General features: G+C 30.1%; 1 protein-coding gene across 2 annotated transcripts; it reads right to left on the bottom strand.

The window, feature by feature from the left end:
• Positions 1 to 26: 26 nt before the first annotated feature.
• LOC111640755 (homeobox protein engrailed-1-B-like) lies at positions 27 to 26,097 on the bottom strand. Of its 2 annotated transcripts, XM_023386806.1 has the most exons (3): positions 25,296 to 26,097; positions 20,581 to 20,628; positions 27 to 1,095 (listed from the first exon to the last, which is right to left on the bottom strand). In XM_023386806.1, exons 1-3 carry the CDS (start codon positions 25,624 to 25,626, stop codon positions 767 to 769), a joined length of 708 nt encoding a protein of 235 aa, XP_023242574.1. In that variant the 5' UTR covers positions 25,627 to 26,097; the 3' UTR covers positions 27 to 766. The 2 variants fall into 2 exon arrangements, with proteins under 2 accessions (XP_023242574.1, XP_023242575.1); XM_023386807.1 differs by lacking the exon at positions 20,581 to 20,628.
• Positions 26,098 to 26,197: the final 100 nt, after the last annotated feature.

Here is a 26,197-nt window from a genome sequence, read left to right as displayed (position 1 = left end):
AAGTTTCGATTTTGTATGGACTTATTTATCTTCTCTTCTGTGGCACGATTTTATTAATAATGGCTCCAGAGATTAAACCTTCTAAAATTGCTCCTAAATTACGTAAGCAAACCCTAACACTAAAGTAGATTTAACTCTTCTCTCTTCTGAAGGTTTTAAATAAATGCACTTTAAAAACTCTTTCATTGCCAGCCATTTGTTGTTTTATATTTCGTTTTTCTTTCATTTATTTTTTTGAAACTTCAGAGTTTGAAATTTCACTATTTAGACCACATCTTAACGAAATTAAGTAGGCCTACTAATAAGTAAATCCTCTTAGGAATCTCTTCTAGAGTCCTTGCAACCACCATAATAAAAGTGGAACTTAGGAGGCTCTCTTATAAAAAAAAAAAAACCATAAGAATATTTTGAGAACTAAAGTCCAAATTTTTGAATTTTTTTAAGGAGATGAAGTGGACTAGATATCACCACAAAGTTGAGAAACGAATTTTGGTACACCACCCCTAATATTTATACAGAAGTCCAGTCTCTTCAGAACAAAAAAAAATTCTAGTCGATAAAACCAATCGTTATGGTTTTCTTCGTGGTTTTATTTTATTATTATTATTATATATATTTTTTTAATGGTTGAGCAACAGCACAAAACGGTTTTTCAATTGGGATTAAGAAAAACCGATAATTTCTTTTTAAATCTGCAACTATTGAAGAAAACAGAAAATTTTTGAAATTTTTGAAATTTTTTTTTTCTTTTTTACAAGTTCGTTTTTTACGACGACATCGACTGTTCATCCTGATCGTCCCTAACGGGTATAGTACTGTGATTATAAAGTCCCTGTGCCATTAACTGAAGGGCCAAAGGATTTCTCTGTCCACTAGCTTTCTTGATTTTAGCTCTCTTATTCTGGAACCAGATTTTGATCTGAGATTCATTCAATTTGAGGTCTCTTGCTAAGTCCTGCCTTCTTTTTTCTGTAAGATAACGATTTTCTTGAAATTCTTGTTTCAACCTGGCCAATTGTTCTGCAGTAAATGCTGTGCGTGGCCTTTTCTCGTCAGCTTTCTTTTCGGCTTTCTTTATTCTCCTCGACCTGGGTCCTGGGAAAAATATTACTTAATTAATTAATCTAATTAACAGTCTTACTAATATAAAATTTAATTAAACAAAACAAGGAACAAATAAATCTGAGTAAATTAAAACTGTAGAGTAGTCGAATTTAAAATCTAACCTACGTTAAAATAAATGTTTGTTTAGATTTTCCATCCATTAAAATCTTGTAAAATTATTAATGTCTAAAGCATAGGAAATTTGAAATGATTTTACAAGATAAAGATATAAAATCTAAGTGAAATTTTGTTCTTTTTTTAAAAAAAGTCAAAAATAAAATAAGTGTAAAATACCAATTTCTAATAGGATAAACCTATAGGCTATCGGAAATCCGAGCCGAGAATGGTAAAGAAAACATACACTATCCTTCTTCTTTTACTATTTTTCGGGATAGGAAAAGCAATTTCGTTTTAGTAATCACAGAATTTCTCCAAACTAAGTTTTTCTTTTCTGAACTTTATGGTTTTCTTTTATTTTTTTTTCTTTCTTTTTTTTCCTTTCATTTTTTATGTCCAGAGTGGAAAGGAGGGGGGGGGAAGAGAAGTAGAAGAAGAACCTAGGTTTTCGGAAGTCTCACAGAATCTCGTCGGGAACGAGAAATTACGACCGTCCATCAACGTACGTCATACGTGGCCGGACGTGGGAACCAACCAAGTGGGCTTTACCAACTAATGGATTTCTCCTTCAATCACTGCACAGAAAGAGAAGAAAGATTTTTCTCTGCAGATTAATTTTCCGAGCTGTCTACGTTTGTCAGGAATTTTCGCTCAAACTTCTACAGAAATGGAAACTATCACAATTAAACAAAGTTTTCCGTAAAAATCTTTCTCTTCTCGGATCAATTTAATAATAATAAACACTATTTTATAAAAGATATCTTCATGTCAAATATTTACGTCATTTTTTCCTATCTTACATCCTTCGGATTAAGAAAATTTTATAAGAAAATTGAAGATTTTTACTGTTAGATTAATCCTTGTGTGTGTATGTGTATGTGTATGTGTTAAACATTCTTCCAGAAATCTTAACATATTAAGAATACGATAAGATATTACATACTTAGATCTATAAGATCTTTTCTTTTTTTTCCATATTAAGATTGATACAGAAGGAGGATGGAGATTCGAATGAAAAAAAAGGGGGTATATTTTCAACATTGTATTCGTGAGTATGATATTCATCAACTGAACATAGTTTGATTTCTAAAAAATTTGGCTGGTTTTTGTTTTATAACCAGAGCAGATCTGAACAACATGAGATGATTGATGATGGGACGGTTCCGAGCCTTGATTGTCGTCGCTGTCGTGATCTTTAACCCGAGTATACTACGGCGTTCTCACACCATTTTAAAACTGATAATTTAACCTTTGTCAAGTTAAACGGATTCGGTCGCACCCGCCGAAAATTAGCCCATATTTATCTTAAATTTGTGAAAGATCACATCCTTTCAGCCCATTAGGCCATCACAAAACTTTAGTTTGAAAGCTGGTTGACTTACAAGGCCACAACTCACAAAAGACCTGACAAGTCGTGAAAGAATTAGAAGATATTTTCGTGACTTTAAAACTCGCTTTAATAAGCAAAAAAAACTAGAATAAAACATAATTATTAATGCTTGTCTTAAAAGGGCATAAAATATTTTCAAAAAAACAATTGCTTTAAATTGGTTTTTCCTTCCAACAAAGACGATCTCACCAGTTCCATTGCTGTGTATGTAAGTGAATGTAAGTCTTTCTCCATCAAAGACTTAAATAATTTCACAGTTTACTGTAGATGAATATTCTTTTTAAAACGTTAATTAATAATAAAAATTAAAATTAAAATCGAAAGATGATTTACAGGTCTTTTAAAAATGTATTTAATTTGCTCCTTTCGAGGATTGATTCCTAAAAGACAAACAACAGAGGAAGAAAAAGATATAGTGTATTCTATAGACTATGTTATACAGTTGTCACAAGCCTCAAGCTAGTCAATAAATGCCAAAAAACGTCGTTATATAAGATGTGATTATTAAGAAAGAAATTTTAAGTAAAGATAAGAAGCTATCTTTTCCTGTAGATAATCCGTTTGGACTATTCATGACTTAATAAATAAAATTTACATCATTGATAATTGTCTTATCTAATTAGGCCCATAAATTAGGCATTATCTCGAAATAGAAGCTGCTATTTTTTTTTTTCATCCTTATTGGCTTCACTGATAATAGCCAATAAACATATCAAGTAGTAGATGTCCTTCGATTATTCTTTAATATAGAATTAAACAGGTATTACGGCAGGTGAGAACAGCATACAATGGGCGATTCTGACAGTGATGTCTATTCCTAGATATCACAAATGGAAATTTTCTTTGTGTGGCCCTTCTGTTTGACACAATACAAAGAAAGAACCAAAAAAAATGTGTTGGATGTGGTGATTGCTACAGAAACTATATTAATTAATGTTCGGTAAGAGTAAGAAAAACCTTGAGGCTCTAAAGAAAAAAAAAAATAGAATTGATTGTGATGGTTTTTTAAAAGCCCGTGTGCCTGTAGGCTTATAAGTTTTCTTCTGACTTTTCATTTTAGACCTTATCAGATTTAATACTTATCAAAAACGTATTTATAGGTAGACTTAATTATAATGTTGGAAGTTTTTAAATGGGTCGACTTATCGTTAAAGAATCTAGGCCTTTAAGATGAAAATTTAGCTTCCAGTAAGCCTCTAAGGCTTAAAACATTACTTAAAAGAACTCAGAATGATCATATAAGATCATGAAACATTTCATAGTTTAAGGTGACGATTCTCTTTGCGTGATTTCATCCGTTAGCAGACCATTTGTAATATTTATGGGATTCTCTATTCCGAAAGAGCCTTTTTTGTTCTTTAGACGCTTCTAAAACACATAAATCGCTGCGTGATGTTTATATCGACCTGTTTAATTGATTTTAATGGTTTCTATCACGAACGTGCTTCTAAAAGAGACATGTCAAGTGGATTTCTAAAGATTAGATTTTCAATCATGTAAAAGTATCAATAATATGAAATTAGGATGTTCCGAAATTGTTATTTATTTATTTTTTATTATTTTTTAATTTTGAAAAAAAAAGGCGAAGAACAAATTTGTAAAATCTACGGGGTGGCTAGTTCGAAGACAAAGAACACCCCATCGCGAATTGACTGGATAAGATCGAATGTTGTGGTTGAATAACGGGTGGTCCGCAGTCTGAGTGACAGATGCGACTAGCAATAAAAATGCTTTACTGTTGAACAGATTTGCTACTTTATAATGATGTTTTTTTAACACTATCCGTGCCTCGACTCTTCTGATTAGTCTCATCTATACTACTATTTTTTTTTTTCAAGAAAAAAGAAACTACTAACTTGTACTTTAATTCATTCGTCTAGTTCCTTTTTTTTAAAAAAAAAAAGTTATCTCAATAATAGGAATTATAATTTAATTCCCTTACAGATGTTCCATTAAACATGTAATAAATTTAGGCTATATAAAAAAATTATTATAGGTCTAAATTTTAAACAAGTTTTATTTGGATCTAATCCTAAAAACTTTATGTAATTTGTTTAGATTTTAGTATTAAGCTCAATATAAATACAATTAATAAATAGAAAGCACAGTACAGTACACACACACACACAGACACAAAGTAAATGTTTAATTCCTAAGAAATTGGAGAAATTTTTCATAATAAATTTAATTTTTATAAGTCTTTTAATTAGGTTATAAACTAACCTACTTTATTAACTTGTATGGATTTTTTACATTATTTTATATTGCTAAACAGAAGAGTTTTTGAAATCCTGTATTTTTACTAAAGGAATCAAAACAGAAGGCATAAAAATCTAAAGGCCAATTTCTAATCAAAATCCAAAAATCAGTTCTTTTTTTTTTTTGAGAAAATAGCCTTGAAAAGAAAACTCATTATTCACAAGCAACTTTAATCAACGATGCATAGAAAATTTTTTAAACCATTGAACATGATTTCAAACAGAACTCCGACTTTCTAAGAATAATCGATTCTAACCTAGAACCTCTAATTATAGTAGAATAACTTATATAATATATATAAATACAGTTGGGGGTAGAGACTATTTTTATGAAAATTTTTTGGACTATTTGTCACTCTTTTCATTATTAATCGAATCAAAAATGTTTTTTCCAAAGAGAACCGACATTAATGGGAAATTATGACAGGAAGTAGTTTCCATTATAATGATTTTCAAGCCAAAAATGTTTTCATTCTATGATTAACCCACTTAAGTTTGTATGGTGCAACTACTGTATAAGAAGAAACTGTTATTATTTTAGAAGATAATTCATTTCCTTTAATTATACCCTACACTTTGGCGAAGTAGATTAATGCTGTAATAACTTTAGGTTAGCACTCGACTAAAATAAATGATTTTTTCATGAAAAATCATGTTTGAGGCACCTTGACTAAATTTAGGAGTAACTGAACACTTAAATTTTTAGCTCCTTTAAATATATTATAGGCCTATTGAGAATAAACCCTTTAGTCTATGTTAATAAGATTAAAGATGTAAAATTTTTTAAATATTTGTAATATATTTAATAATAGTTTTTATTAGCCGAATATTTTAAATTTCATTTGATAAAGAATTGTTTTATTTGTTATATTAGTTAGAGAATTCTATAAATAAAATATTAAATTTCTATCGTAGAAAAAATAGGCCTATATATAGGCCTATATATATATTATTCTTCATATTTAAAAACACAAAACTTAGGCCAATTTTAAGGGTCTATATTATATATTTGTATGTATTATTCAACTGAAAGAATAAGAATTGAATATATTATTCTTATTCTTAATTAAATTTCTCATCAAAAAGATCCCTGTCGAAATACATCAGATGAAATGTAGCCTATATGGTTCCTTTTGAAGTATAATATCAAAGTAACTTTTCTTTCGCTGTTAACACTTAAGCCATTATTTAGCAGTACTAATAAGAATTTAACTAGCTGTAAAGACTCTTAAATACATAAGAAGCTGGCATTATGGAAAAAGTACAATATTTGATGGAGTAGCTAATGGCTAATCCTAAATCCTTGCAGGGTACGCCGCAGACGGATACCAAGCAATCAATTATTGCGTCAGAGTGAAGCTGTGAGCTTCTCCCCGACAAAGACAGGATAACCGGGCGGTCTACAACCATCCCCATTCATCACGAGCGGAGTATTTACACACAACTTGGTTCGAGATCGAAAATTGGGTTTTTGGTGATCCTCACCATAGTACAGCACGCCATATTGCGGGTGCCATGAATCATGAGAAGGGGAGAAACAAGATGGTCTGGTTCTCATTCTCTGATATAACGTATTTTGTTTTCTACAATATGAATGAAATATATTCCTATTTTATTAATTTCGATTAAAAAAAATTTATTTTTTTAAAAAGTACTAAAATTCAATACTAAAGACATTAAAATTATTTTAATAATTAAATTGTTAAAAATACATAAAGTAAAATATAAGATAATCTAATTTATTATATGATAACCTTATTAAAATTAAAATAATTAAATTCTGAACTAACTAAAAGACTTAGAAAACAAAATCCTATATTGACTTTAGCAAGATTATAATAATCGGTTCAATTAAACTTACTAAATAATTTTAAAGGTAAAGGATATAATTAAATATTGGTTACAGACTATTCTTTTATTAATTTATAACTCGTTAATAAAATTGAAGGATAGTTTTTCTATTTAAAATTCAAAACACCATCCTTTATAAATTATAAAGTAAAAAAAAATATATCCTATTTAAAATCGATTAAATGTCAATATTCTAGTTAAAAAACTAACTTATTAATTAATTTTTTTTAAAGTGTTAAAAAGATTAGATAATTTTAATAAATATTAATAATTTTCCTCTTATTTCTTTTCTAAAAAAATAATAAATACATAAAGTATTAAATAAACGGATTAAATTGAGAGGAAAAATATTTATCAAAACATTTTTCAATTGAAGAATAGCGATGTTGGCAACAACTTTTATGTATTAAAAAAATCGTTTGTACTGTACGTTACCCCTATTGTGTTAAACAAGTCGTCCTTGATTTAAGTTACTTTATGTAATTTTCTAGTTCGTAATTTAAGCAGTGACTATTCACTGCATTTAAAAGATGCTCATTAACCCTCCCAGACCTTTAGTTGACAAGCTTGATGAATTACACTTGTTCGTATTTCCGTTGATAACCATGAATTCTCATAATTGACACTACAAATTGGGTCAAAAAACAAATGGCCAACTTTGTTTTTAATATTTTAAAATAAAGCACAACGTTTTTAAAACACTCGACAAAGGGGAGGAAGGAAATAATAATAATAATAATAATTCTTAACTCTTTGTTTAAACAGTCATTTAATTATAATTTAAAATCTCTCTCTTCTAGAATAATAGAAATATTCGTAAAATTTCGATCATTAAGGACTTACAGACTGCTAACGATATCGAATATCCCGTCTCATTGATTACTAAGATCGATGAAAGGGTTGTAAAGGATGATTCGCATAAATAAATTTTAAATATCACGTAATCACGATAATGTTTCATTTGATATTATACTTAAATATTATTGTTTTATATAAATAATTATTCGAAAAAAATTATTAATTATTAAAGAATAAAATAATAATACTACTTTGCATCACCAGATGGAGCTTATAACTTTAAAAGGGGGGTTTTTTTGTTTTGTTTTGTTTTGGGTTTTTTTTTCATTGGTAAAAATATCTTTGAAAAATGTTTCTGGTAAAATTATTACTTATATAATTTGATCTAATATGCAGTTATTGACCTAAATTATATATCAAAGATGAAATTATCGGAAAAAAAAAATTACATTATATTCAAGGTGAAGTTCAGAAACCAGTGGCCAACGTCCTACATCAGAAAAAAAAATTGAAATTATGATTGTATCTTGAAGGTCTGTATTATTATTTTTTAGATACAAATTTATAAAGACGTAATACATTTAAAAATGAAATAAAAGTTGATAATTTAATAAGCATATTTAATCAAATTTATAATTAATTTTAATTAGCTAAGTAAATTTAATATTAAATCTCGTAAAGAACAACTCTCTCCCTTTAAGAAAATCTTAGACATATTAAGACCATTTATAAATACGGAGAATTAGAGAATCCCTCCCCCATTTTTTTTTTCTTTTTTAATCCGAAAAAAGACCAATCGTTGCCAATCATTCATTCTATTGTGCTTAGAACTCGTATCGACAAATCTGCAAATCAAATCCATCATTTTTCATAGAAGGCCTATCAATTACAAATCTCATAACTTTCCGTATTTTAGAATAAACCGAAGGGGAGTTAATTCACCTCGGAAGAGTTTGTAGCAACAGCAGAAGCAGCACTCGAAATATTACAAGAAAAACTTTTACATCCATAAGGACGTAAGTATATAAAAAAAAAAAAAAATTGGGAAATTTCCCTAGTCGCTTCTGTATTAACGGAGCTGTCTGAGGTAGGAGATGGATCGCTATATGAACACCAAATATTATTGGTTCAGCAGATCTCTAAGACGATCTATTAATTCTATCGCGTGTATTGGCTGATAGATGAGGACTACGCGTGCGAACTGTCTCACGCTCCCCTTTATCGCAGCTTCAATTAAACTCTGCAATGTACCATTAATAGTTAATCTAATCTGAAGTACAGTACAGTATTTCCTCTACAAGTTGGACTTTTACAAAAGTAGGAAGAAGTCCTTAGAAAATATGCAACAGTAACAGCAACCAATAGCATTTGTTGTGTTAAAAAAAACAAGTAAAATTGATATGTTATAAGCTAAAATAAAATAAAAAATAAAGTAAAACCAATATAGGGTCATGTTTTCCGTTCGGAGAGATGTGTAAGGGGAGCTTGTTCCTTTGTAACAAGGGAAAAAAATATATTTTTCCCACTTCGGAAGGGCATAAAAGAAAATGTAAAAAATTGTAACATAGATTTTACCTTCAGAGATAAAATTATGCTTAAAAAAAATTGTATTCGAATCGTTCCATTTGTTATTTCTTTTCTACTATTATCTATAATAGTTTTTCTATTATAGTAGAGTAAAAATTGATTTTCTTTGACGGACTATAATTTTCGACACTATAAGTTAATCTGAATTTATTTATTTATTTATTTATTTTTAATATTTAAAATGAGAAAGAAGTATAGGCTAATAGTAACTGTCCAATAAGGAAAGGTCCAACCGGCAGGTGATGAAGAAAGGCGTTGAACAGGTTTCTACCCGGTAATTCGGCAACGAATAGACTAGCCTTCCTGCCTAGCAGGGAGGAGCTACTGGTCTGTGTTAAAAAATAATTTATGTTTATTCGTGGCCTTATAAAGTAATAGTAAGAAACTTGATTTTGAATTTAATACGAATATACCGGAATGAATAAATTAGTTTCGAGAGAAATGTAGTAAATTTTCAGTTCAGGGAACTTTTTTTTTTTTTATTTCGAGACATACTTCTCGCGTGATATAGTCTACATATCTAATAATAAGATTTTAACAACAAAAGCCTTTGGCATCTGATCAAGAAGCGGAAAATAGCGTAAAATTTCGAGTAATTTACTTGATTGTCTAAATTAGTAAAATGATACATGATAATGCATTCTCAGTTGAAAAATTCTGATGGGTTACATTAAATTTTCGTTTTGTTATTACTGAAGTTGAATGATTAAAAATATATATATATATATATATATTTCACTCATTCTCATCTTAGGTGTTTTCTTCAATGATAACAAAACTGCAATTTAAATAAACACAAAAAAAAAATTACTCTAAGATCAATTTATATCTTCTCGATTCTCTTTTCTAACGGTAAAGAATTACTTCGATTGTTATAAAGAAAATCTTTAGACTTTAATTCAGATTCTAAAGATCTTTTTGTACTTGATTTCCTCTGTGATTTTTCGATTGACTTCATTAGAGTCGGGCCTATCCGCAAAGGATAAAAACTGATTCTACCATATTGTGCTGTAGTCATTGGATAAAACAGATCAAATTCCATCCTCTTTATCTTTTTTTACGACTGTTTATAATAAGTAACATTAAGACCGGTTAGAATTTTACCTAATTCATAATTAGTTTTGCGCTTTTGAATTTATCTGATAGGCCGTCTTTGATAATAGCTAAGTTTAATTAATAATAATATCTATAGAATATACCTACTATTTTGATACAATTGTAATCTTCTGCTACCAATAAATTAAAAAAAAAATTGAAGAAATAGACTTATATTTTTGTGATTTCCTCTGTATACGTAGATCTAGTCCTAAATAACTAAAGCAAAACATGTAACAAACTCTGTTTTCAATGTTATTAATGTGAAAATTATCCTTAGGAAGATTCGAAAATACATTTAAACAGAACTGTTAAGATAAAATATGATTATTAAATTAATTATACTTATTAGAAAGAAGAGGATGATGTAGACTTGAGTGGTTTAAAGATGGAACTTTAAGCTTGTTTCCCTGTCTTACTTTCATCAGATTGTCGGAATCTAGCTAGCCTTATCTATCCAAAAAGTTCTTTTTAAATTAATATTTCCATGGTTAATTAAGCCCTTATATTTTAGAGATAAATCCAGAATTTGAATTATCAGGAGCGAAAGACATAGTTGTGGAATGACGAGGCAATAGATTCCGCGCATTCTTTCCCCTTGACAAGTCATTTGATTGAACTATTCGATATTAAGAGTTGGAATGCATGCCCTTAACTCTATCATAAGGTCGATGACAGTTAATTAAAACACTCTTTGGATCTACAAAGCTTAGTTGAAAGAGGAAGAAATTATCTCGTTTGTTTCATTCCCTAGAATACAAAAAGTCTTTTTTTTTTCTTTTTTTGGAAAATTCTGAAGTTAATAACCTTTATTGAAAACCATTTAACAACCCTACTTGTCATTAATAATTTTAAATTGAAGAAAATAGATTTGGATAAATTAATATTCATTAAAAAATAGCAATCGGGTAGATAATTCTAATTTATTCAACAAAACAGAAAAATAAAAAAAGAAGGAAAAACAAGAGAAGTGAATGAAGAAATATGTACTTTGTGATGCAAAAACAATCTCTGATACTCAGTAAAAGAGGAAAAAAGAAATATGGAGCGCCCTTCGAAACAAGACATGTGGATTGAAATACAAGCGCCACTTCATCACCTCGTTGGATGGATTTTCTTGCTCTGTCGCTTTTTTCTCTCTTCTTTAAACATTTTCCAGTCACGTGATTGGAAAAGAAAACATTCCAGAATGAAATATAGAAATTTCCTTTCCGAATTTATGTAAAAATATATCTATTAAACTTTGAAAACAATTAATATATAATCCTAATGACTTTAAAGTATATCGATAATTCTTAATCGAAATTTCAATTTTATTTAAATTTCTAATAATTTTACTTCCATTTTTTAAAATTAAAACTATTTTTACAACTTTCCTGCTTAAAAAAATTATTTATAGGCCTAAATTAAGCCTTTTTAAACGAAATATACAAATAGGGCCTAAATGAAGTCCATGTATTATTAAAAGTTTAATAATCACAACTGTACTAAATCTTGATTTATAAAACAGATTCATATAAAATACATTAAAAAGTAAAAGTTTTCATAATAAAATTAGAGTTATTAAAAAACACTATAAAATTAGGCTAAATGTTTTAAAGGTTTAGATCAATTTTAAACTTATTCCATTCAATAAAGAATAATATTTAAGATTAAATGATGTAAATTTAACTGAAAATTTGAAATTTAAATATCATTCAATTGTATATTTATATCACGCTTGTTGATAAAGACCTTACTGAACGAAAAATAACTCAATGATAAACAATAGTACAATTATTAATCTAAGTGTTCATGATGGATCTAATTACAACAAAAATAATCGTTTTTTTGTCTAGGTTAAACGAATTAATAAAATTAATTTAATGTTTTAATTTTATTTATAAACTGTAAGCTTATTTTAAAACGTATTTCTATAGAAATTAAACAAAAAAATAACATTTTTCTTTTTGTAATGTTCTTGTACCTTAAGCGATTTGTTTAATAATAGCCTAATGATTTTGCTTTTGTCATAAAGAAAATCTTGTCCCATTTATTTCAAAATGAAATAATTAATAGAAATTCAAATTTTATGTAGATCAATCGTGTAAATAGAACTTGAAATACTTTAATTTTCGAATTAGATTAATAAACAGAAAGCTTACCTTATCTTCAACTTCGCTTAAAGAACACCTCGCGTTTAAACTCATAAATTGCTGAAATCTCGATTAATTAGGCAATTAATAGTTTAAAAAAAAAGGAAATTAGTATTAAATAACAATGATAATAAAGAAGGATAAATACAAAATATCGATTTTCCATCAGAGAAAACAATAGGTTAATATCTATATGCCTACATAAAATAGGTCTGTATTAATTAAACAATGGTATTTTTTATTTTATTTTTTTCCTTCTAGATTTTAATTTACTTTAAGAATATAATTCTACGTTTAAATTTGAGTTTACGAAAAATTATTAAATGTATTCTTACACCTAAAAAATTATATAGATAAATAATAGGCCTGCACGTGTATTTTAAATTTATAAAAGTTATAGTTTATACATAAAAAAATTTTTTTGATTAAATTTAATTTGTAATTTAAATTAATATTTAATTAAATTAAATTGAAATAATTTATGCCTGCGAATAATTTATTAAGTAGAATTAAAAGTTTTAAAATTATCTACCATAATTTAATTAATTTTGATCATGGATCCAATATTAACGTGAACTTTTTTCAAAATAATCAATAATTCGTAAACAATTTAGCTAAAAATCTTCAATTTTTAGGTGTGATATATAGTATTTAGGCCTACGTAAAGAATTTACAAAGATAAATAATAGGATTATTGTATTTCAAATAAGAATATGATGCGATCCATTTTTCACCCCCATTCAGCTTATGGCATAGAACATAGAAAGCGCCTATTTTTCTCAAATTCACGCAAATAAACTCTGGCGATGGGCAGCTATTAATGGACCGATATTAGAACGGAACTGGTAGGAAGCAACAGTTAGAGAAGCACTATGACTCACGCACTCCTCAACAAAATGTTACAAACCATTATCTAGGCTCAATGCCTTGTAATGGTTGCGTTGTTATCTATACACCCCACAGTGGTGGGGCCATTACATCTCTATAGAGCATCACGACCTCGGCAGCTCAGGTCTTTTGGTAATTAGGGGCTGAACGGCGGACAATTCCGGGACGTTGGAAAATTGAACGAGTGTCCTCGCGGGAACATAGATCATCGTAATCTGACACTGAACTCACGTCTGGTCTTGGTGATACGGCCGTGTCGACACTACGGACCATTAATTCGACAACTGTCCCGCCATCGACCGCTTGGTCTCTCTCTTGCTTTAAGAGGTAAAGGATGCGCTGATTCGATTGTATGACGTTTACTCTTCTATAACCTTCACCATAGGCTTTAATTGAAAATTTAATACGTGTAGGCCTTATCTGGATCCATTACCAAGCTATGGGTTTATAACAAGATTCGTTAGGAACTAATTTGATATATTAGAAATTTAAGAGGCCTTTAATGTTTAGCTTACTCATAAAACTCTATATGTGAACTTTATTAATCTATTTAACAGAGTAATGCTTCTATATTAGTTAATTAAACATGATTTAATTATTAATTTTCAATCTACTGTAAAAATTCTTGCGAAAGTCTCCCGACTTATAGAAAAAAAAAATCGAAAAAGGACCACACACGTTGACGGAAACGGAAAACCGTCACAGTGACGTCACCATTCACGTCACGCTGTTTAGGACTGACACCTGACAGTAAAAGGACTTGTTGGTGACCGTGAAATTGCACCTCACGAGACAAGAAACTATACGGTGGAAGATAATGCTTCATTCAATCGCCCTTATAATTGTTGAATTCTCTGTACAAATGTTCAGCATATATAATTATATATCTCTACTATTTGAGAAAAAAACAATGGGACTACCTTGTTAGACTATACTAGTTACAACTCTCGGCTATATATTTTAACATAGTAAACTATTGTTAAAAGATTTTCAGTCTCGACTGAATGAATTCGGTCTTCTTTAACGAGATCCTACAGACTAGAATAGAAAAAAACCTATCTAAGACTCTCTTCTATGTAATATAGTCTGTTAATTGTAAAGAATTCACGAATTCTTATAAAAATGTACGCAATCTCAAAGGTGTCGAATTATGTAAGAGGGGTAAACTTTGCCACTCCTTGGCTCATCTATCGATCCAAGTGCAGAACATTCAACGTCTAAGTAATTACAACATTCATCACAGCCAGAACTGAGAAAGGGCTTTAGAAACGTGGTGTTGCCATAGAAACACACAGGAGGCGTCTCTACCTGAAGGCTAATCTGAGAATTATCTGACAAGGCGCCTCCGGTAACGCCAGCTTACGTCTTTGGTAAAATAATTAAATAGCCTATAGGCCTATAATCTACCATATATAATGGCGCAAGTTAATTGGTTATAATTATTTTATTACACCGATTGCTATAAGCTTTAAAAACTCTTAATATATCCGGTTTATCAACGATGTTAGTAAAGTATTCTCATTTATCATGGCATTTTTAAAAGCTCGATAGTTAAAACAATGTTGAAATGAGATAAAGACATAAGCTCCAAAGAACAATATAATATACAAGTTAGAAAAGAGGGTTAAAACAACTCAGAAAATTTTAAGTCTTCTATCATCCACACCAGACTCTTCTTAACAGGAAGAAGATATCTTGCTGAATTCAGGCTATCCTGACAGCACCCGAGAGGATATCAGGCAATAGTACCTGACATTCTACGCAGCCTTGACAAGGAACAGACGATAAACGGACTATGCAGTCAAGCGTGGTGCCTCAGTTTTCGAACGTTATTTAATTTTATGTCTCCTGGAGGAAAGTACTGTTAACTTGACTGGACGTTACGTGGTTGAACCTTAAAACACAAGGGATAATGTCTTTAATCTCTGTCCGACCGACGATTGTAACACGGCCATTCTGTATGAAATATAATGGTAGTTTTAGTCTAAATAAATTTTACACTTTCTGGACAAAGAGATAGCACTAGAAATTAGATAGCATTAAAGAATTTTTTCTTAAGTTAACCTTATTTTTTTTTTACTTTGTTAATTTTCTTTTAAATCATATAAATCACCAGAAAAATTTGTATTAATTGTAGTATTTTCCTTCACTTATCGTAGTATTTTTTTTTAATACGATCGCTGTTTGCTTGTTTATTTTTTAAAATTATTAATACTTTAAACAATACATAGAAATGATTACATAAAATTAAATGCTACATAAACTAAATTAAACAAATAAATCTTCCATTTACAAACACGTTAACGATAAACCAACGCTCGTTGAATAAAACACAACATGCGAAGACATAAAGAGAGAGAGAGAAAAAAAAAATTTATCGATCGTTTAAACTTATTGACAGAATATTAAATAAACTATAGTTAATGTTCCACTTTTTATAATCCTTCAGGAAAGGTAGATGAAACACTAATTGGTCTTTCATATCTTCATTTGGTTAATGGTTCGTCGTTTCGCTTCTGTGACACAAAGGGTGTGGTAAAGAGGATCTGGGATGTTGTTAAATCCGAAAAGGGAATTACAATGAATGCAATAATTCAGACATTAAATGGAAGCTTTTGCCTATTTACAATTGATCATCCCAAAGGGAAATTTAATTCCTATAACCGAAATATAACTGGTCAGACGAGTTTTCAAGTGTACTTCTCTAACAAGATATCTTCATTATGTATGCATTGTCGTTGTAGGTGGTACTTTTTAACATTTTATGATGTTTAACTAAAATTAACTACTTAGTAACTCTTATCCCGGATTTGGTAATTATTTAAATTTTGTAATTAAAATTAAACATATTATTATAAGTGAAATGCCCCCCGAATTAAACTGGAAATTGTATCTAATTAACTATTGAAACGTTTGAAATTTGAAGAAAAAAAAATTTAATTAAAATAAGATCAGAATAAAATTTAAAAATTTACAGAAAAAAAGGGGGAGGGAGAGGACAGCTTTAATTAAAATTCTACTTCAAAAAATTCAGATGATAAACTGATAAATAAGAATTTATAGCCTAATTTAAAATCTGCTTAAAATAATCAAATAATAAATCAAATCAAGAGTTAACATTATTGTCTACAAATTAATTTAACAATTTTTAATTTAATATGAGTAAATTTTTTTTATTTTTTAAGCGGAAGGAATGAAAATTACTTCCTATTAGAAGTAATTTAAGTCCAAAAAAGAAACCTTGTAAGTAACTGTTTTTAGATAATTTAAATGAAAATTTTAAATTAATAAATTAAATAATTGTTATATTATATAAATTTATTAGTTTGTTTTAAAAATATTTAGATATTTAAAAAATAATAATACAAATAAATCTATCGCAAAGACGATTTTACAATTGGAATAAAATGCATTGACAAACACGACTTAAAATCAGTTTTGAAAGAAATAGGCCTATGACAAAACGATTGAAAAACGATGTTAATTCCTTTGGAGAAAGTAAGTTCGCATTGGAAACCATCAACTTCTTATTTTGTAGCAGATCTATAAAGCCTATATTGGGAAATCTCAAGAGCAAAAGTCAAGTCGAGATGCTTTTCCACTTTTGCTGACTGAGTATCCTAATTTGGAATAAGAGAAACAACTGCAAGTAGAATGATAGTCGCCGTCGAGTTACGTTCCGGGTTATTAAACCTAACGAATTTTAGGCGGCCTACGTCTACATGCTTCCTTACTGTACTCCTGGGGATTTGCCGGAAAAGCAGAGGACGTGGTCTGATTCCTAACATCACAAAACTCTACTCATTCCTGTACAAGATTTTCGTCCCTGATGAGTCATTTGCCATTTGCCCTTCTAACGCCTTCAATTAAATCCAGACGAGTTGGGAGTTTTGTAATTGAATTCTACTATTTTCCACATAATTTACTTTAATTAATTCTATATTACTCCTTAAGAAATTAAACTGCGGGAGAAAGACAATTTATCGTCAGCATCGTAGAAAAATGATTTTCAAACTAACTCCCTCCCATTACATCAATATTAAACGTAAACATTGTTTTCTCTCTTTTATATTTAATTTTGTTGAATTTCCGAATTAATAATTGGTAATTTTTCAGTATTCGTAACTAAGCTAGGATTATAAGATCTACTTGGCTTATAGACTTATACGTACTGTTTGTAAATATAACCTTTTGCAGTGTGTTACTTCTTTGTGAACGTGGGATTGACGCTTTATCTTCTGATAGTATGGAGCATCTAGCACCTGGTAGCGAGTGCGTGATTTATTCGTCACACTTTGTGTGCAGAAAGGAATAAACTAAACTAGCTGTTCACCTCGGAAAACCATGCCCTATCGTAGTAAAGACAGGTTATGTCAATACATCAAGGTGAAATACAGCCCTTTCAACACAACGTCGCCTGGACAATTGATTCGGTAGCTGCATCATTGTGAGTGGATAAATTCTCTTCTGAACCTTCTTCAAACAGAGCTGGCCTGTAGGATAAGTAGATAGCCTCTTACCTTATACAAAAATTTAAAGGAACAAAAGGATGGTTCTCTCGTAATATAATCTACAGATAGTAACATCTATCGAGAAAATTTGGGCCAATTAATTAGCTGGATAACGTTTTCTGAATATTATTTTTTATTATTTTATTAGGGGCATTAACTTAAAAATCAGGAAACATTCTGTACTCTACGACATATGGTAACAACTAAATTTTATTGTTTTGTTACTGTGTTTAATACCTTTCGAAAATTTCGTTTAAAGCATAAATAAATGTAATTTTATTAAAATTAACAGAGTTAATCTTTTCTACTTTGCGTAGTTGTCGAACAACATGACAGGCCTAACAAGGACTATAGTACTTTGTAATTTAATAAATTCGTTTTGGGGATCTTGCTGACATTTATCCAAATTTATAGGTGTTAATAATCTCTAACCCTCTTCAATAAAGAATAACACCTACTATCGATTAGAATTATTGATTTTTTTCTTTTTTCTGGAGGTGGTGCTTATTCGTGAGCTACGTAATATTTCATTAACTCTTCTAAAAGTCAAATAAAACGTTAAGATCTTTGAGCAAAGACTCTCGTTTTATGCTTTTCAAAAGCTGAAAAGGAAAAGTGACTACAACAGTGAGCCAATGAGGCGAGAGTAATAGTAGGTGGATATTTACCTACCTTTTCTCACTTTTAAATCTCTAAGGAACAATGGGATGACTTTTACCTGCGAACAGAGGTATTGAAGAGGAATTAGGCCTAATTTAACATTGACACAATAGTGAATAGAAGTGATGTTAAGGGACACCCACAAACGCTTTCAACTAAAGTATCATCACTGAAAGGTTCAGAAAAATGAGATAAAACTACAGGTGGGAAGTGTGGCGACAAAAGGTCGTGTGTGGTCAAAAATTTTCGACTTTCAGTAAGGTGTGAAGTTAATGGAGTGAAAAAATAAGCAAATGAATCACATTTTGTAATGTAATACGAATAACTCCACCCATTGACACTACAAGTCTATGTATTTCAATCGTATTTACAGAAATTCCGACAAGATTTATGAACAAAATATTTTAGATAAATTCTTATATTCTAATCGAAAGCGGCACGCTAATGTTAGTCAATCACGCAGATTTGGTGTTGAGATGTCCATTGCAGTTTGTGGCCATCGTAGAAAGTTAATTTACCGATTGGTCCTGAGATGGAACCATTCGTGACTATCTTCACGCATCATGCTTCTATAAGTCGAGTTCATAGAGGACAATCCTTTTTTCACTGACCATATTGATTAAGTTATCGTGTTTGTAAACCGCATAGTTAAATCTTATACCGCATATTTCCCTTCTCCTAAGAATAGTAGTACACGAAATACCTTCTAACTCACGAACGCCACCCACCAATTTCCCCAGCTAAGGTACAATCAATCCATCTTTCTGTCTTCACCTACATAGATAACTGCGCATGCTCTATCGTAATCCGATTTCCTGACTCTACCCCTTCTACGTTAAAGAGCAGTTCGCATATAAATATAGGAAACGTATACATTTATTTATTTAGTTTATTCATTCTTAGTTTTCGATCGATCAAAATTAGTTAGTGGTCCGCCCAAGGTTTTAAAGAAGGACCTCACACGATGGTCCCTTGTACAGGGCTGTGTGTGAGGTCCTACAGATTTATGTCTAGTCCCTATCACTGCAGGCAGATGATTTGATGCGATACGATTGAATGGATCGTTTACATCTAGATTATTAACAAGTAGTACGTATTACAGAAATTTCATCATTTCAAAAACCGTAACGTATGTCAAATCTCTCGTAATTTCGTCCACCAACTTACACTCAACACTCTATTAACCGAGTTTGTACACTACAACTTACCAGTAAACCTAATCGAACCCAATACTATACACCCAGTACTTGATCTTCTAGTGAATATAAGCGACTTTCTCAAATATTGAATGGCTACAGTAGCACCACCGATCGAAAGATGAGAATCAAAAACGGCTGTGGGAAGTCACAGACGAATGACCTTATCCAGTATGTCACGTACACCTTATAATTTGGATCGGCATGTGAAAATAATAATATAGGCGAGTATAGAAGCAGATGTGAACATCTATAGCAGCTGGTAACAGCTACCTATATGGATTGCATACACTTCGAAGTATTTCTTAGAGTTCAATCGTCTTGGGTGGAACCGTTTTTGAAAGAAAAATTATTACAGTAATATTTTATTTTTATAGTATCTATTTCTCTGATCTTAAATACATTAAGACGGCGTATACACACACATATATATATACATTACTGTATATTTATTTAGGCCTACATCATGTTAGTAGATATTAAATCAAAAATGATTCCACTAAACTTAATTGGGTGGATCACGCAATCATCATGTAGAATTAAAAAATGAAATGTAATATATATTTTAAGATTGCTTTTAAGTTCTACCAATTAGTATCGTCTCTTCGTTAACAAAACAATTCTATACCTCACTGAACAAACTTGTAATCACAGAATCCCTCGGGGTATAGGGCTTATCTTCCGGCCTCCATTGGTGGGCTGACGGACTTTGCTAACCTGTTTTCCGCTTCGACGACACAAAACTGAAACATTTTAAAGACTTTCCAAACTAGATTTTTGAACATCATCGATTTTGATACCGCTCACACTTCAATAGACCCTACTTGATGTATAAAGCTAATAGAGAATTATACCAAAAAGACCGTACACACTATTTAAAGAAAGGCAACAGAAAAAATATATATATATCCTTTATACCTCGTGTCTTATCGAACCGGGTGCATTTGTTTTTTTTTTAGTTTAAGAGTCAGTAAAATTTGAAGTACGAACCTGAGTAGTTAGAGTTGGCTTGACGGGATCTGGACAAACGCCTAGGTTCTGAAAGAGATAACTACTTCAGACTGACTCTGATGATACAAATTAACAAATTAATTTGAATTTTGGAACTCCAAAAATTAATTATAATATCCATAAACTTTAGGGCCTTTTTGATATATACAGGCAGGCTTGCGATAGTCACATTCAGATTCTAAATACATTAAAGAATAGAATAAAAATTGAAACTCGGAAAAATTACATAAGATTAATTAATAAACCTATATTTTAATTTTTCAAATATTTAACTAATATGATAGAATTGAATTTAATATAAATAAAAGACGAATAATTCAACCTCATTTACAAGATTGTGATCCTATAGAATTGTAACTCGTAATTTTCCATCACATCGTAGGTAGTCTACAATTAGGCCTATTGATCAACAACAGTTTATATAGAATTGCCCTATATATATATCAGTACAGTTTATAGTAAAGCTTGTGTTAACATGATAAAGAACATTGTTATAAAATAATACGTTTAAAGCTCGTTAAAATTATGAAAATCTACTCATAAAAAACTTAAAATTCATGAGTAAATCATAAAAAAAATTATTAGACTAATAATTGTTTAATTTCAGATACATTATATTAATAGAATTCAAAGATTTCAAACTATTAATTCGTTTTTTGATATAATCTAAGCTATATATTATATACAATAATATAACATTTTAAGAATTAAAAATGTCTTAAAATTCAAATTTAAAAGCTTAAGCTTTCGAATAAAAAAAAGTAGAAAGACGAATAAAATAAGTGTTTATAATTTCGTCCTTCTCACACCTCGGTGTAACAATAAAGTCATATAATCTTTTATTAATAGCAAAATTTTTATAGTTTTTTTAATCTTAAAAAGAAAAGAGATTGAAATCGTAATAATATTTCATTAAATATTGAATCTTAGAAAAAATAAATTAGATATTTCACTTGTTTTCACCTAACAATTTTTCCTAAGTAAGATATAGATCTATAATACTCAATGAAAACTTAAAAAAAACATTTCAAAGCTTGGCAATAATGTAAAAATAAAGTAACGATCTGTTAATGCAAATTACACATAATGACATTTTGAGTAATTTGTCAGACAACAGATTTACTAATTGTAAAAACTGTCGTGGATTTCGTCCATTAAGTCAACAAGCCCTGGGCGACTAATTGCCCCTTGTATAGGAGTTAATGATTTCTCAATAATCTATCCAGCGGACATGCTCAAGGAAAAAGCAGAGCATCTTTAAATTCTTGCAGCTGTCTGCGTGATAACCTATCGTATTTATCTCTTAGTTACAAAATAGTATCGTTTTGCTACTCGTCTACCTAATATTTTCTTAATAACTTAAGGTATATATTGTCGCCTATAGATTATTTAACACCATAATTACGGGTAAGTATAAATTTATATAATTAAATAAATCTAAAATATTCCTAAACAATAAGAATTATTAACAGAAGAAGTTTAGATGAAATAATAATAATAACTGAATTGTCTCTAGGCCTGTTTATAAATAAGCTTATATAATATCTAAATATTAGGCCTACTATTGTAACGGTTATAATATTATAAGTCATAATTTTTTTTTTTCAGAAGGATGTCATTATTATAAATCAGGTAGTAAAAGCGTAAAAGTGTAAGATTCAATGACCTGTCCCTAATCTATCTTGGAAAAATGCAAACACTTAATTGTCATCATCTAATTAGATATGCTGCGAATATCTCCACAAAATGTTATGAATTATCAGTTAAATGCATTTAAATAAGCAATATATCCTCAATTTTCTACGCTTTAATTTACTGAAATGACTTTCATCGCTCCACTACGGAAGATAATTTGCATTCGAAATCTTCCGCTTTTACAAAGGATTTTTTTTAAAAATGTTTTTAAATGAAATTTCTACAAATTGTTTAAGAATTTTAACGTGAAAAATGATACGTTCTATTACAACTGTTTTTTAGATTTTTTAATTAAATTTCTATTAATTTAGGCCTACCCCGTTGTGATTTAAATTCGTTTTCTTCTTTTTTTTACTCAAAGTCTACGTAAATTGATAAATTTCCTTGTAAAAAAGCTAAGATTTGAATGTCTTTGGCCCAACTGCCGAATGTTTCTAAGATATAAGCACCTTATCATAAAGGTAAAAACCATTTAACATGTCGTTGATAGAATCATAGTTCGGTTTATCAAGAGGTCCTCTTTTATGAAAAGTGTCTTTCCAATGACGTGGAAGAGGCCAAAGGCCCAAGGGGACATGTTCGGAATAAATAAAACCTATACGGCATTCTTTTACAGCGACAGGCTCATTTATTAAGATATCTTAAAGTTGGTTATAAATTGCACAATATCTGAGTTAAGTTAGTCGAGCAAAGGACCTTACTTAAACCAAAACATCATATATCTTTCATATAAGTTTGCCATATCGACTATTCTTTCTTAGATTGCGATAACTTTCCATTATATTTATTACATAGATTACATAAGCATCTTAAAGGCATAACTTACATTTTGAATGCTACCATACTATTTTACTTTAAACAACATAATTTTTTTTCATAACTTTCGGTAATATCTAAATACAACTTTATTATATTTAAAAAAATATTCTTTCTCTTATTTGTAAAAGAAAAAAAAAAGAACAAAATAATAAAAGTTTAATTGTATTTAAATTCTCGATAACTTCTTAAGATTGTCGATTAAAATTAGGCCTATAAATTATAAAGATCTGAAGGCACGTAAGAAAAATAGGCATAGAATAAAACGACATAAAATTGTAAAATGATACAGGCCTAGTGTGAAAGTGATTGATACAGAGTAGTGTAATATAGACTTTAAATTTATATCGTGAAGGAGTTAAATGTAAAAATATTTAACGTAAAACTCGATAGATCCTATTTGAAAATAAAAGAATATTGAACTAATGTTAATTTCGCAGAAATGAAAACAATAAAAGAACTGAACGAATGAGAATGAAGTTTAGAAAATTAAAAGTAAAATGTATAAGATTTTCGAAATTTAAATAGAGAAAAGCCCTGTGAATGGGTGTGACGTCCAACCAGATATGGACCCTCACTATAGATCGAAGAGGCCTACTTAACAAACGTTTCCCTACATCGAATAATCGATTAAATCGCGTGTAGACAACACATGACGACAGACCTTCCAAACTAAGATGTTATTAAACACGTTAGGCTTGGTTAGAGCCCCTATATCGATTGATACCACAAATTCAAACATTAAAAAACAAACTCTTAATTAAACAACGAATAAATCAGCTATAGTTTTGTTGAAGTTAGAATTCGAAGAGATAGTAACCTTTAGAAACTTCACTTCTGCATCCCAATTTCTATTTTACTACAGTAAATAAGGTCAGGGATCAACAGTAAATCTGATTAGTATCATTAAAGTCGAAGCTATACTTTTTTTTATGCTTTTGAATTATTTTCGGTGGCAAAGAGCGGTAAAGTTCACAACAACCTGCAGTTTTATAGTCGTATTATACTCACTGGTCTAAGATAGCCTGGGGTGAATGCAAATGTAACAACTCCTCATGTTTAGAAATTCAAACAGCCTCTATCTGCAAATAATAGGGACGTTTAACGTAAAAACTAGACTTAAAATTAGCCTCTGGCTTTCTCTAAGACTAATTTATAATTTGGGAAAATTCTAACCTAGCTATGACTGCTCTTAATTTATTTAAGTTTTAACCTTTCTGGTTGTTTCAAACGTCGAAAGATACATTATCATCTAAGCCACAAAGAATTATCCAACCTATTTGCACAGGCCTAAGTCAAAAACATAATAATAATAATAATAAATTTAAAAGAAGAAAACTTTTGTTACATTTTATTCAGATTATAGAAATGATCTAATTAAACTACAGCAAATAGAAATAAATTTAATTTTATCTGATGTAGTGGGCCACCCATTCCTGAATTATACGTTCCCTTAAAAGAATTTATGAAATGAAAACATGGAACATGTAGAAAAGATGCGAAAGGGAATGCAAGTGTTGTTACAACTGTATTTTGTTGTGTAAAACAGATTAAATCTGTTTTCCCTTAAGATTAGTTATTGTCAAGACTATCTTTTAGCTTGTCCTATCGATAAGAATCATTCAAGACCAATGTTTTAATTAAGAATTTTCGTATTACTCTATACAATCGGTAAATAGAATCAAATTATTTCAAATTAATTGAAAATATATGGAACAAGTAATAATTTCCCTCAAAGAAAATTTATAATATCCTAACTATTCTAAATATTAGGCCAGATTTATTTCATTAATATAATTTAAAAATTGATCATTTGTTCTTTTAGGCCTATCTGAATGACGACGAAAAGTTTAATAGAATTTAATTTATAGTCTAATTAAATGAAATAAATTTGTATTTTTTTTAAATGTAAACTAAATTTGCCTTTATGTAATTATCAAAAAGTACCTAGCGCTATTAAACTCATAGGCCTATTGAGTTATTCAATTATAGGCTTATGAAAACTTATAAATAAAACTTAAAAATCAATTTACAAACTGAAATATGAATTTAAAACGTTAATAAATAGACCTTTATAGAATGAAATAGCGCAAGATGTGATTAATACTGCAAATAGCTACTTATAATAATAATGTAGAATCGAGCAGATTATTAAAAAGAAAAACCAAAACAAAGCTACATACCGGATGATGGTCTGTCAGAGTATCGAGTGCAGTAGACCCACGCTGGCCAGAGCATGGCTGGTTTCTTTGCATCTGCCCCGGTTGAAGACGAGTGTTTGTTATTATTACCTGATGATTTGCTACTATCATCCGAACTCTCCCTTACGGTTCTACCGAAGTCCGGTGAAAGTATTTTTTCGATAGAAAACTTGAGCGTTTGTACAGAAGTGGGTGAAGATGCTGCCGATGAAGTAGGTTGTTTAGAACTGTCCATATCGGGGGCGGAATTTGGCCTACCTGGTGAGTCCAAATGCCTAGTCTCGGACGATTGTTGGTCCGTATCTAAAGCCATGTTTTTCACTTTATCAGACTCACAACACAAGCATAATCTTGGGGTGTGGTCGAAGTCCTTCACGGTTCAGTGTAGGTGTTGGTAGGTTCTGACTACACACCACGTTTTTATACCTCGCTTGGAGTGTGTACAATTGATCGCAATGCATGGCACATAAGTCTTCTGCGGTGGCGCTTGGTGCAAGTCAGGCCAGCCCCCTTCCAACCACGTGCTGGCGTCCAATCAGAAAGCGCAGCTTTCCTTGGCCACTACCCCTCTTGCGCTGGTGTTGGTTGATTATTAAAATGTCATCGGAAAAAGGGGGATAGAAATGGAGGGACGTGCTCAACTAAGGTCTACGGACTCCAAGACCAACCCCGGTTCGCAGATATTTCAATCCGTCTAACATCATAATCCATTCTATCTACTGAGGTGTTGCCGTAGTTATACTACACCACCACTCTCCGATGTGTTGGTGTGATGCAAATCGGATTAACTCCTGACGTTACATTCTACAAAAATCTTATTATTACACTTACAGATACAATATATTTTACAAAATGTAATGTATTTATTTTATTATTTAAATTAT

Source organism: Centruroides sculpturatus, unplaced genomic scaffold (assembly GCF_000671375.1).
Source record: "Centruroides sculpturatus isolate CEXI.00-Female unplaced genomic scaffold, Cexi_2.0 scaffold1494, whole genome shotgun sequence".
Classification (NCBI taxonomy): Eukaryota; Metazoa; Arthropoda; class Arachnida; order Scorpiones; family Buthidae; genus Centruroides; species Centruroides sculpturatus.
The sequence above is the reverse complement of the archived record's forward strand: the minus strand, read 5'-3'. Positions and strand labels throughout refer to the sequence as shown.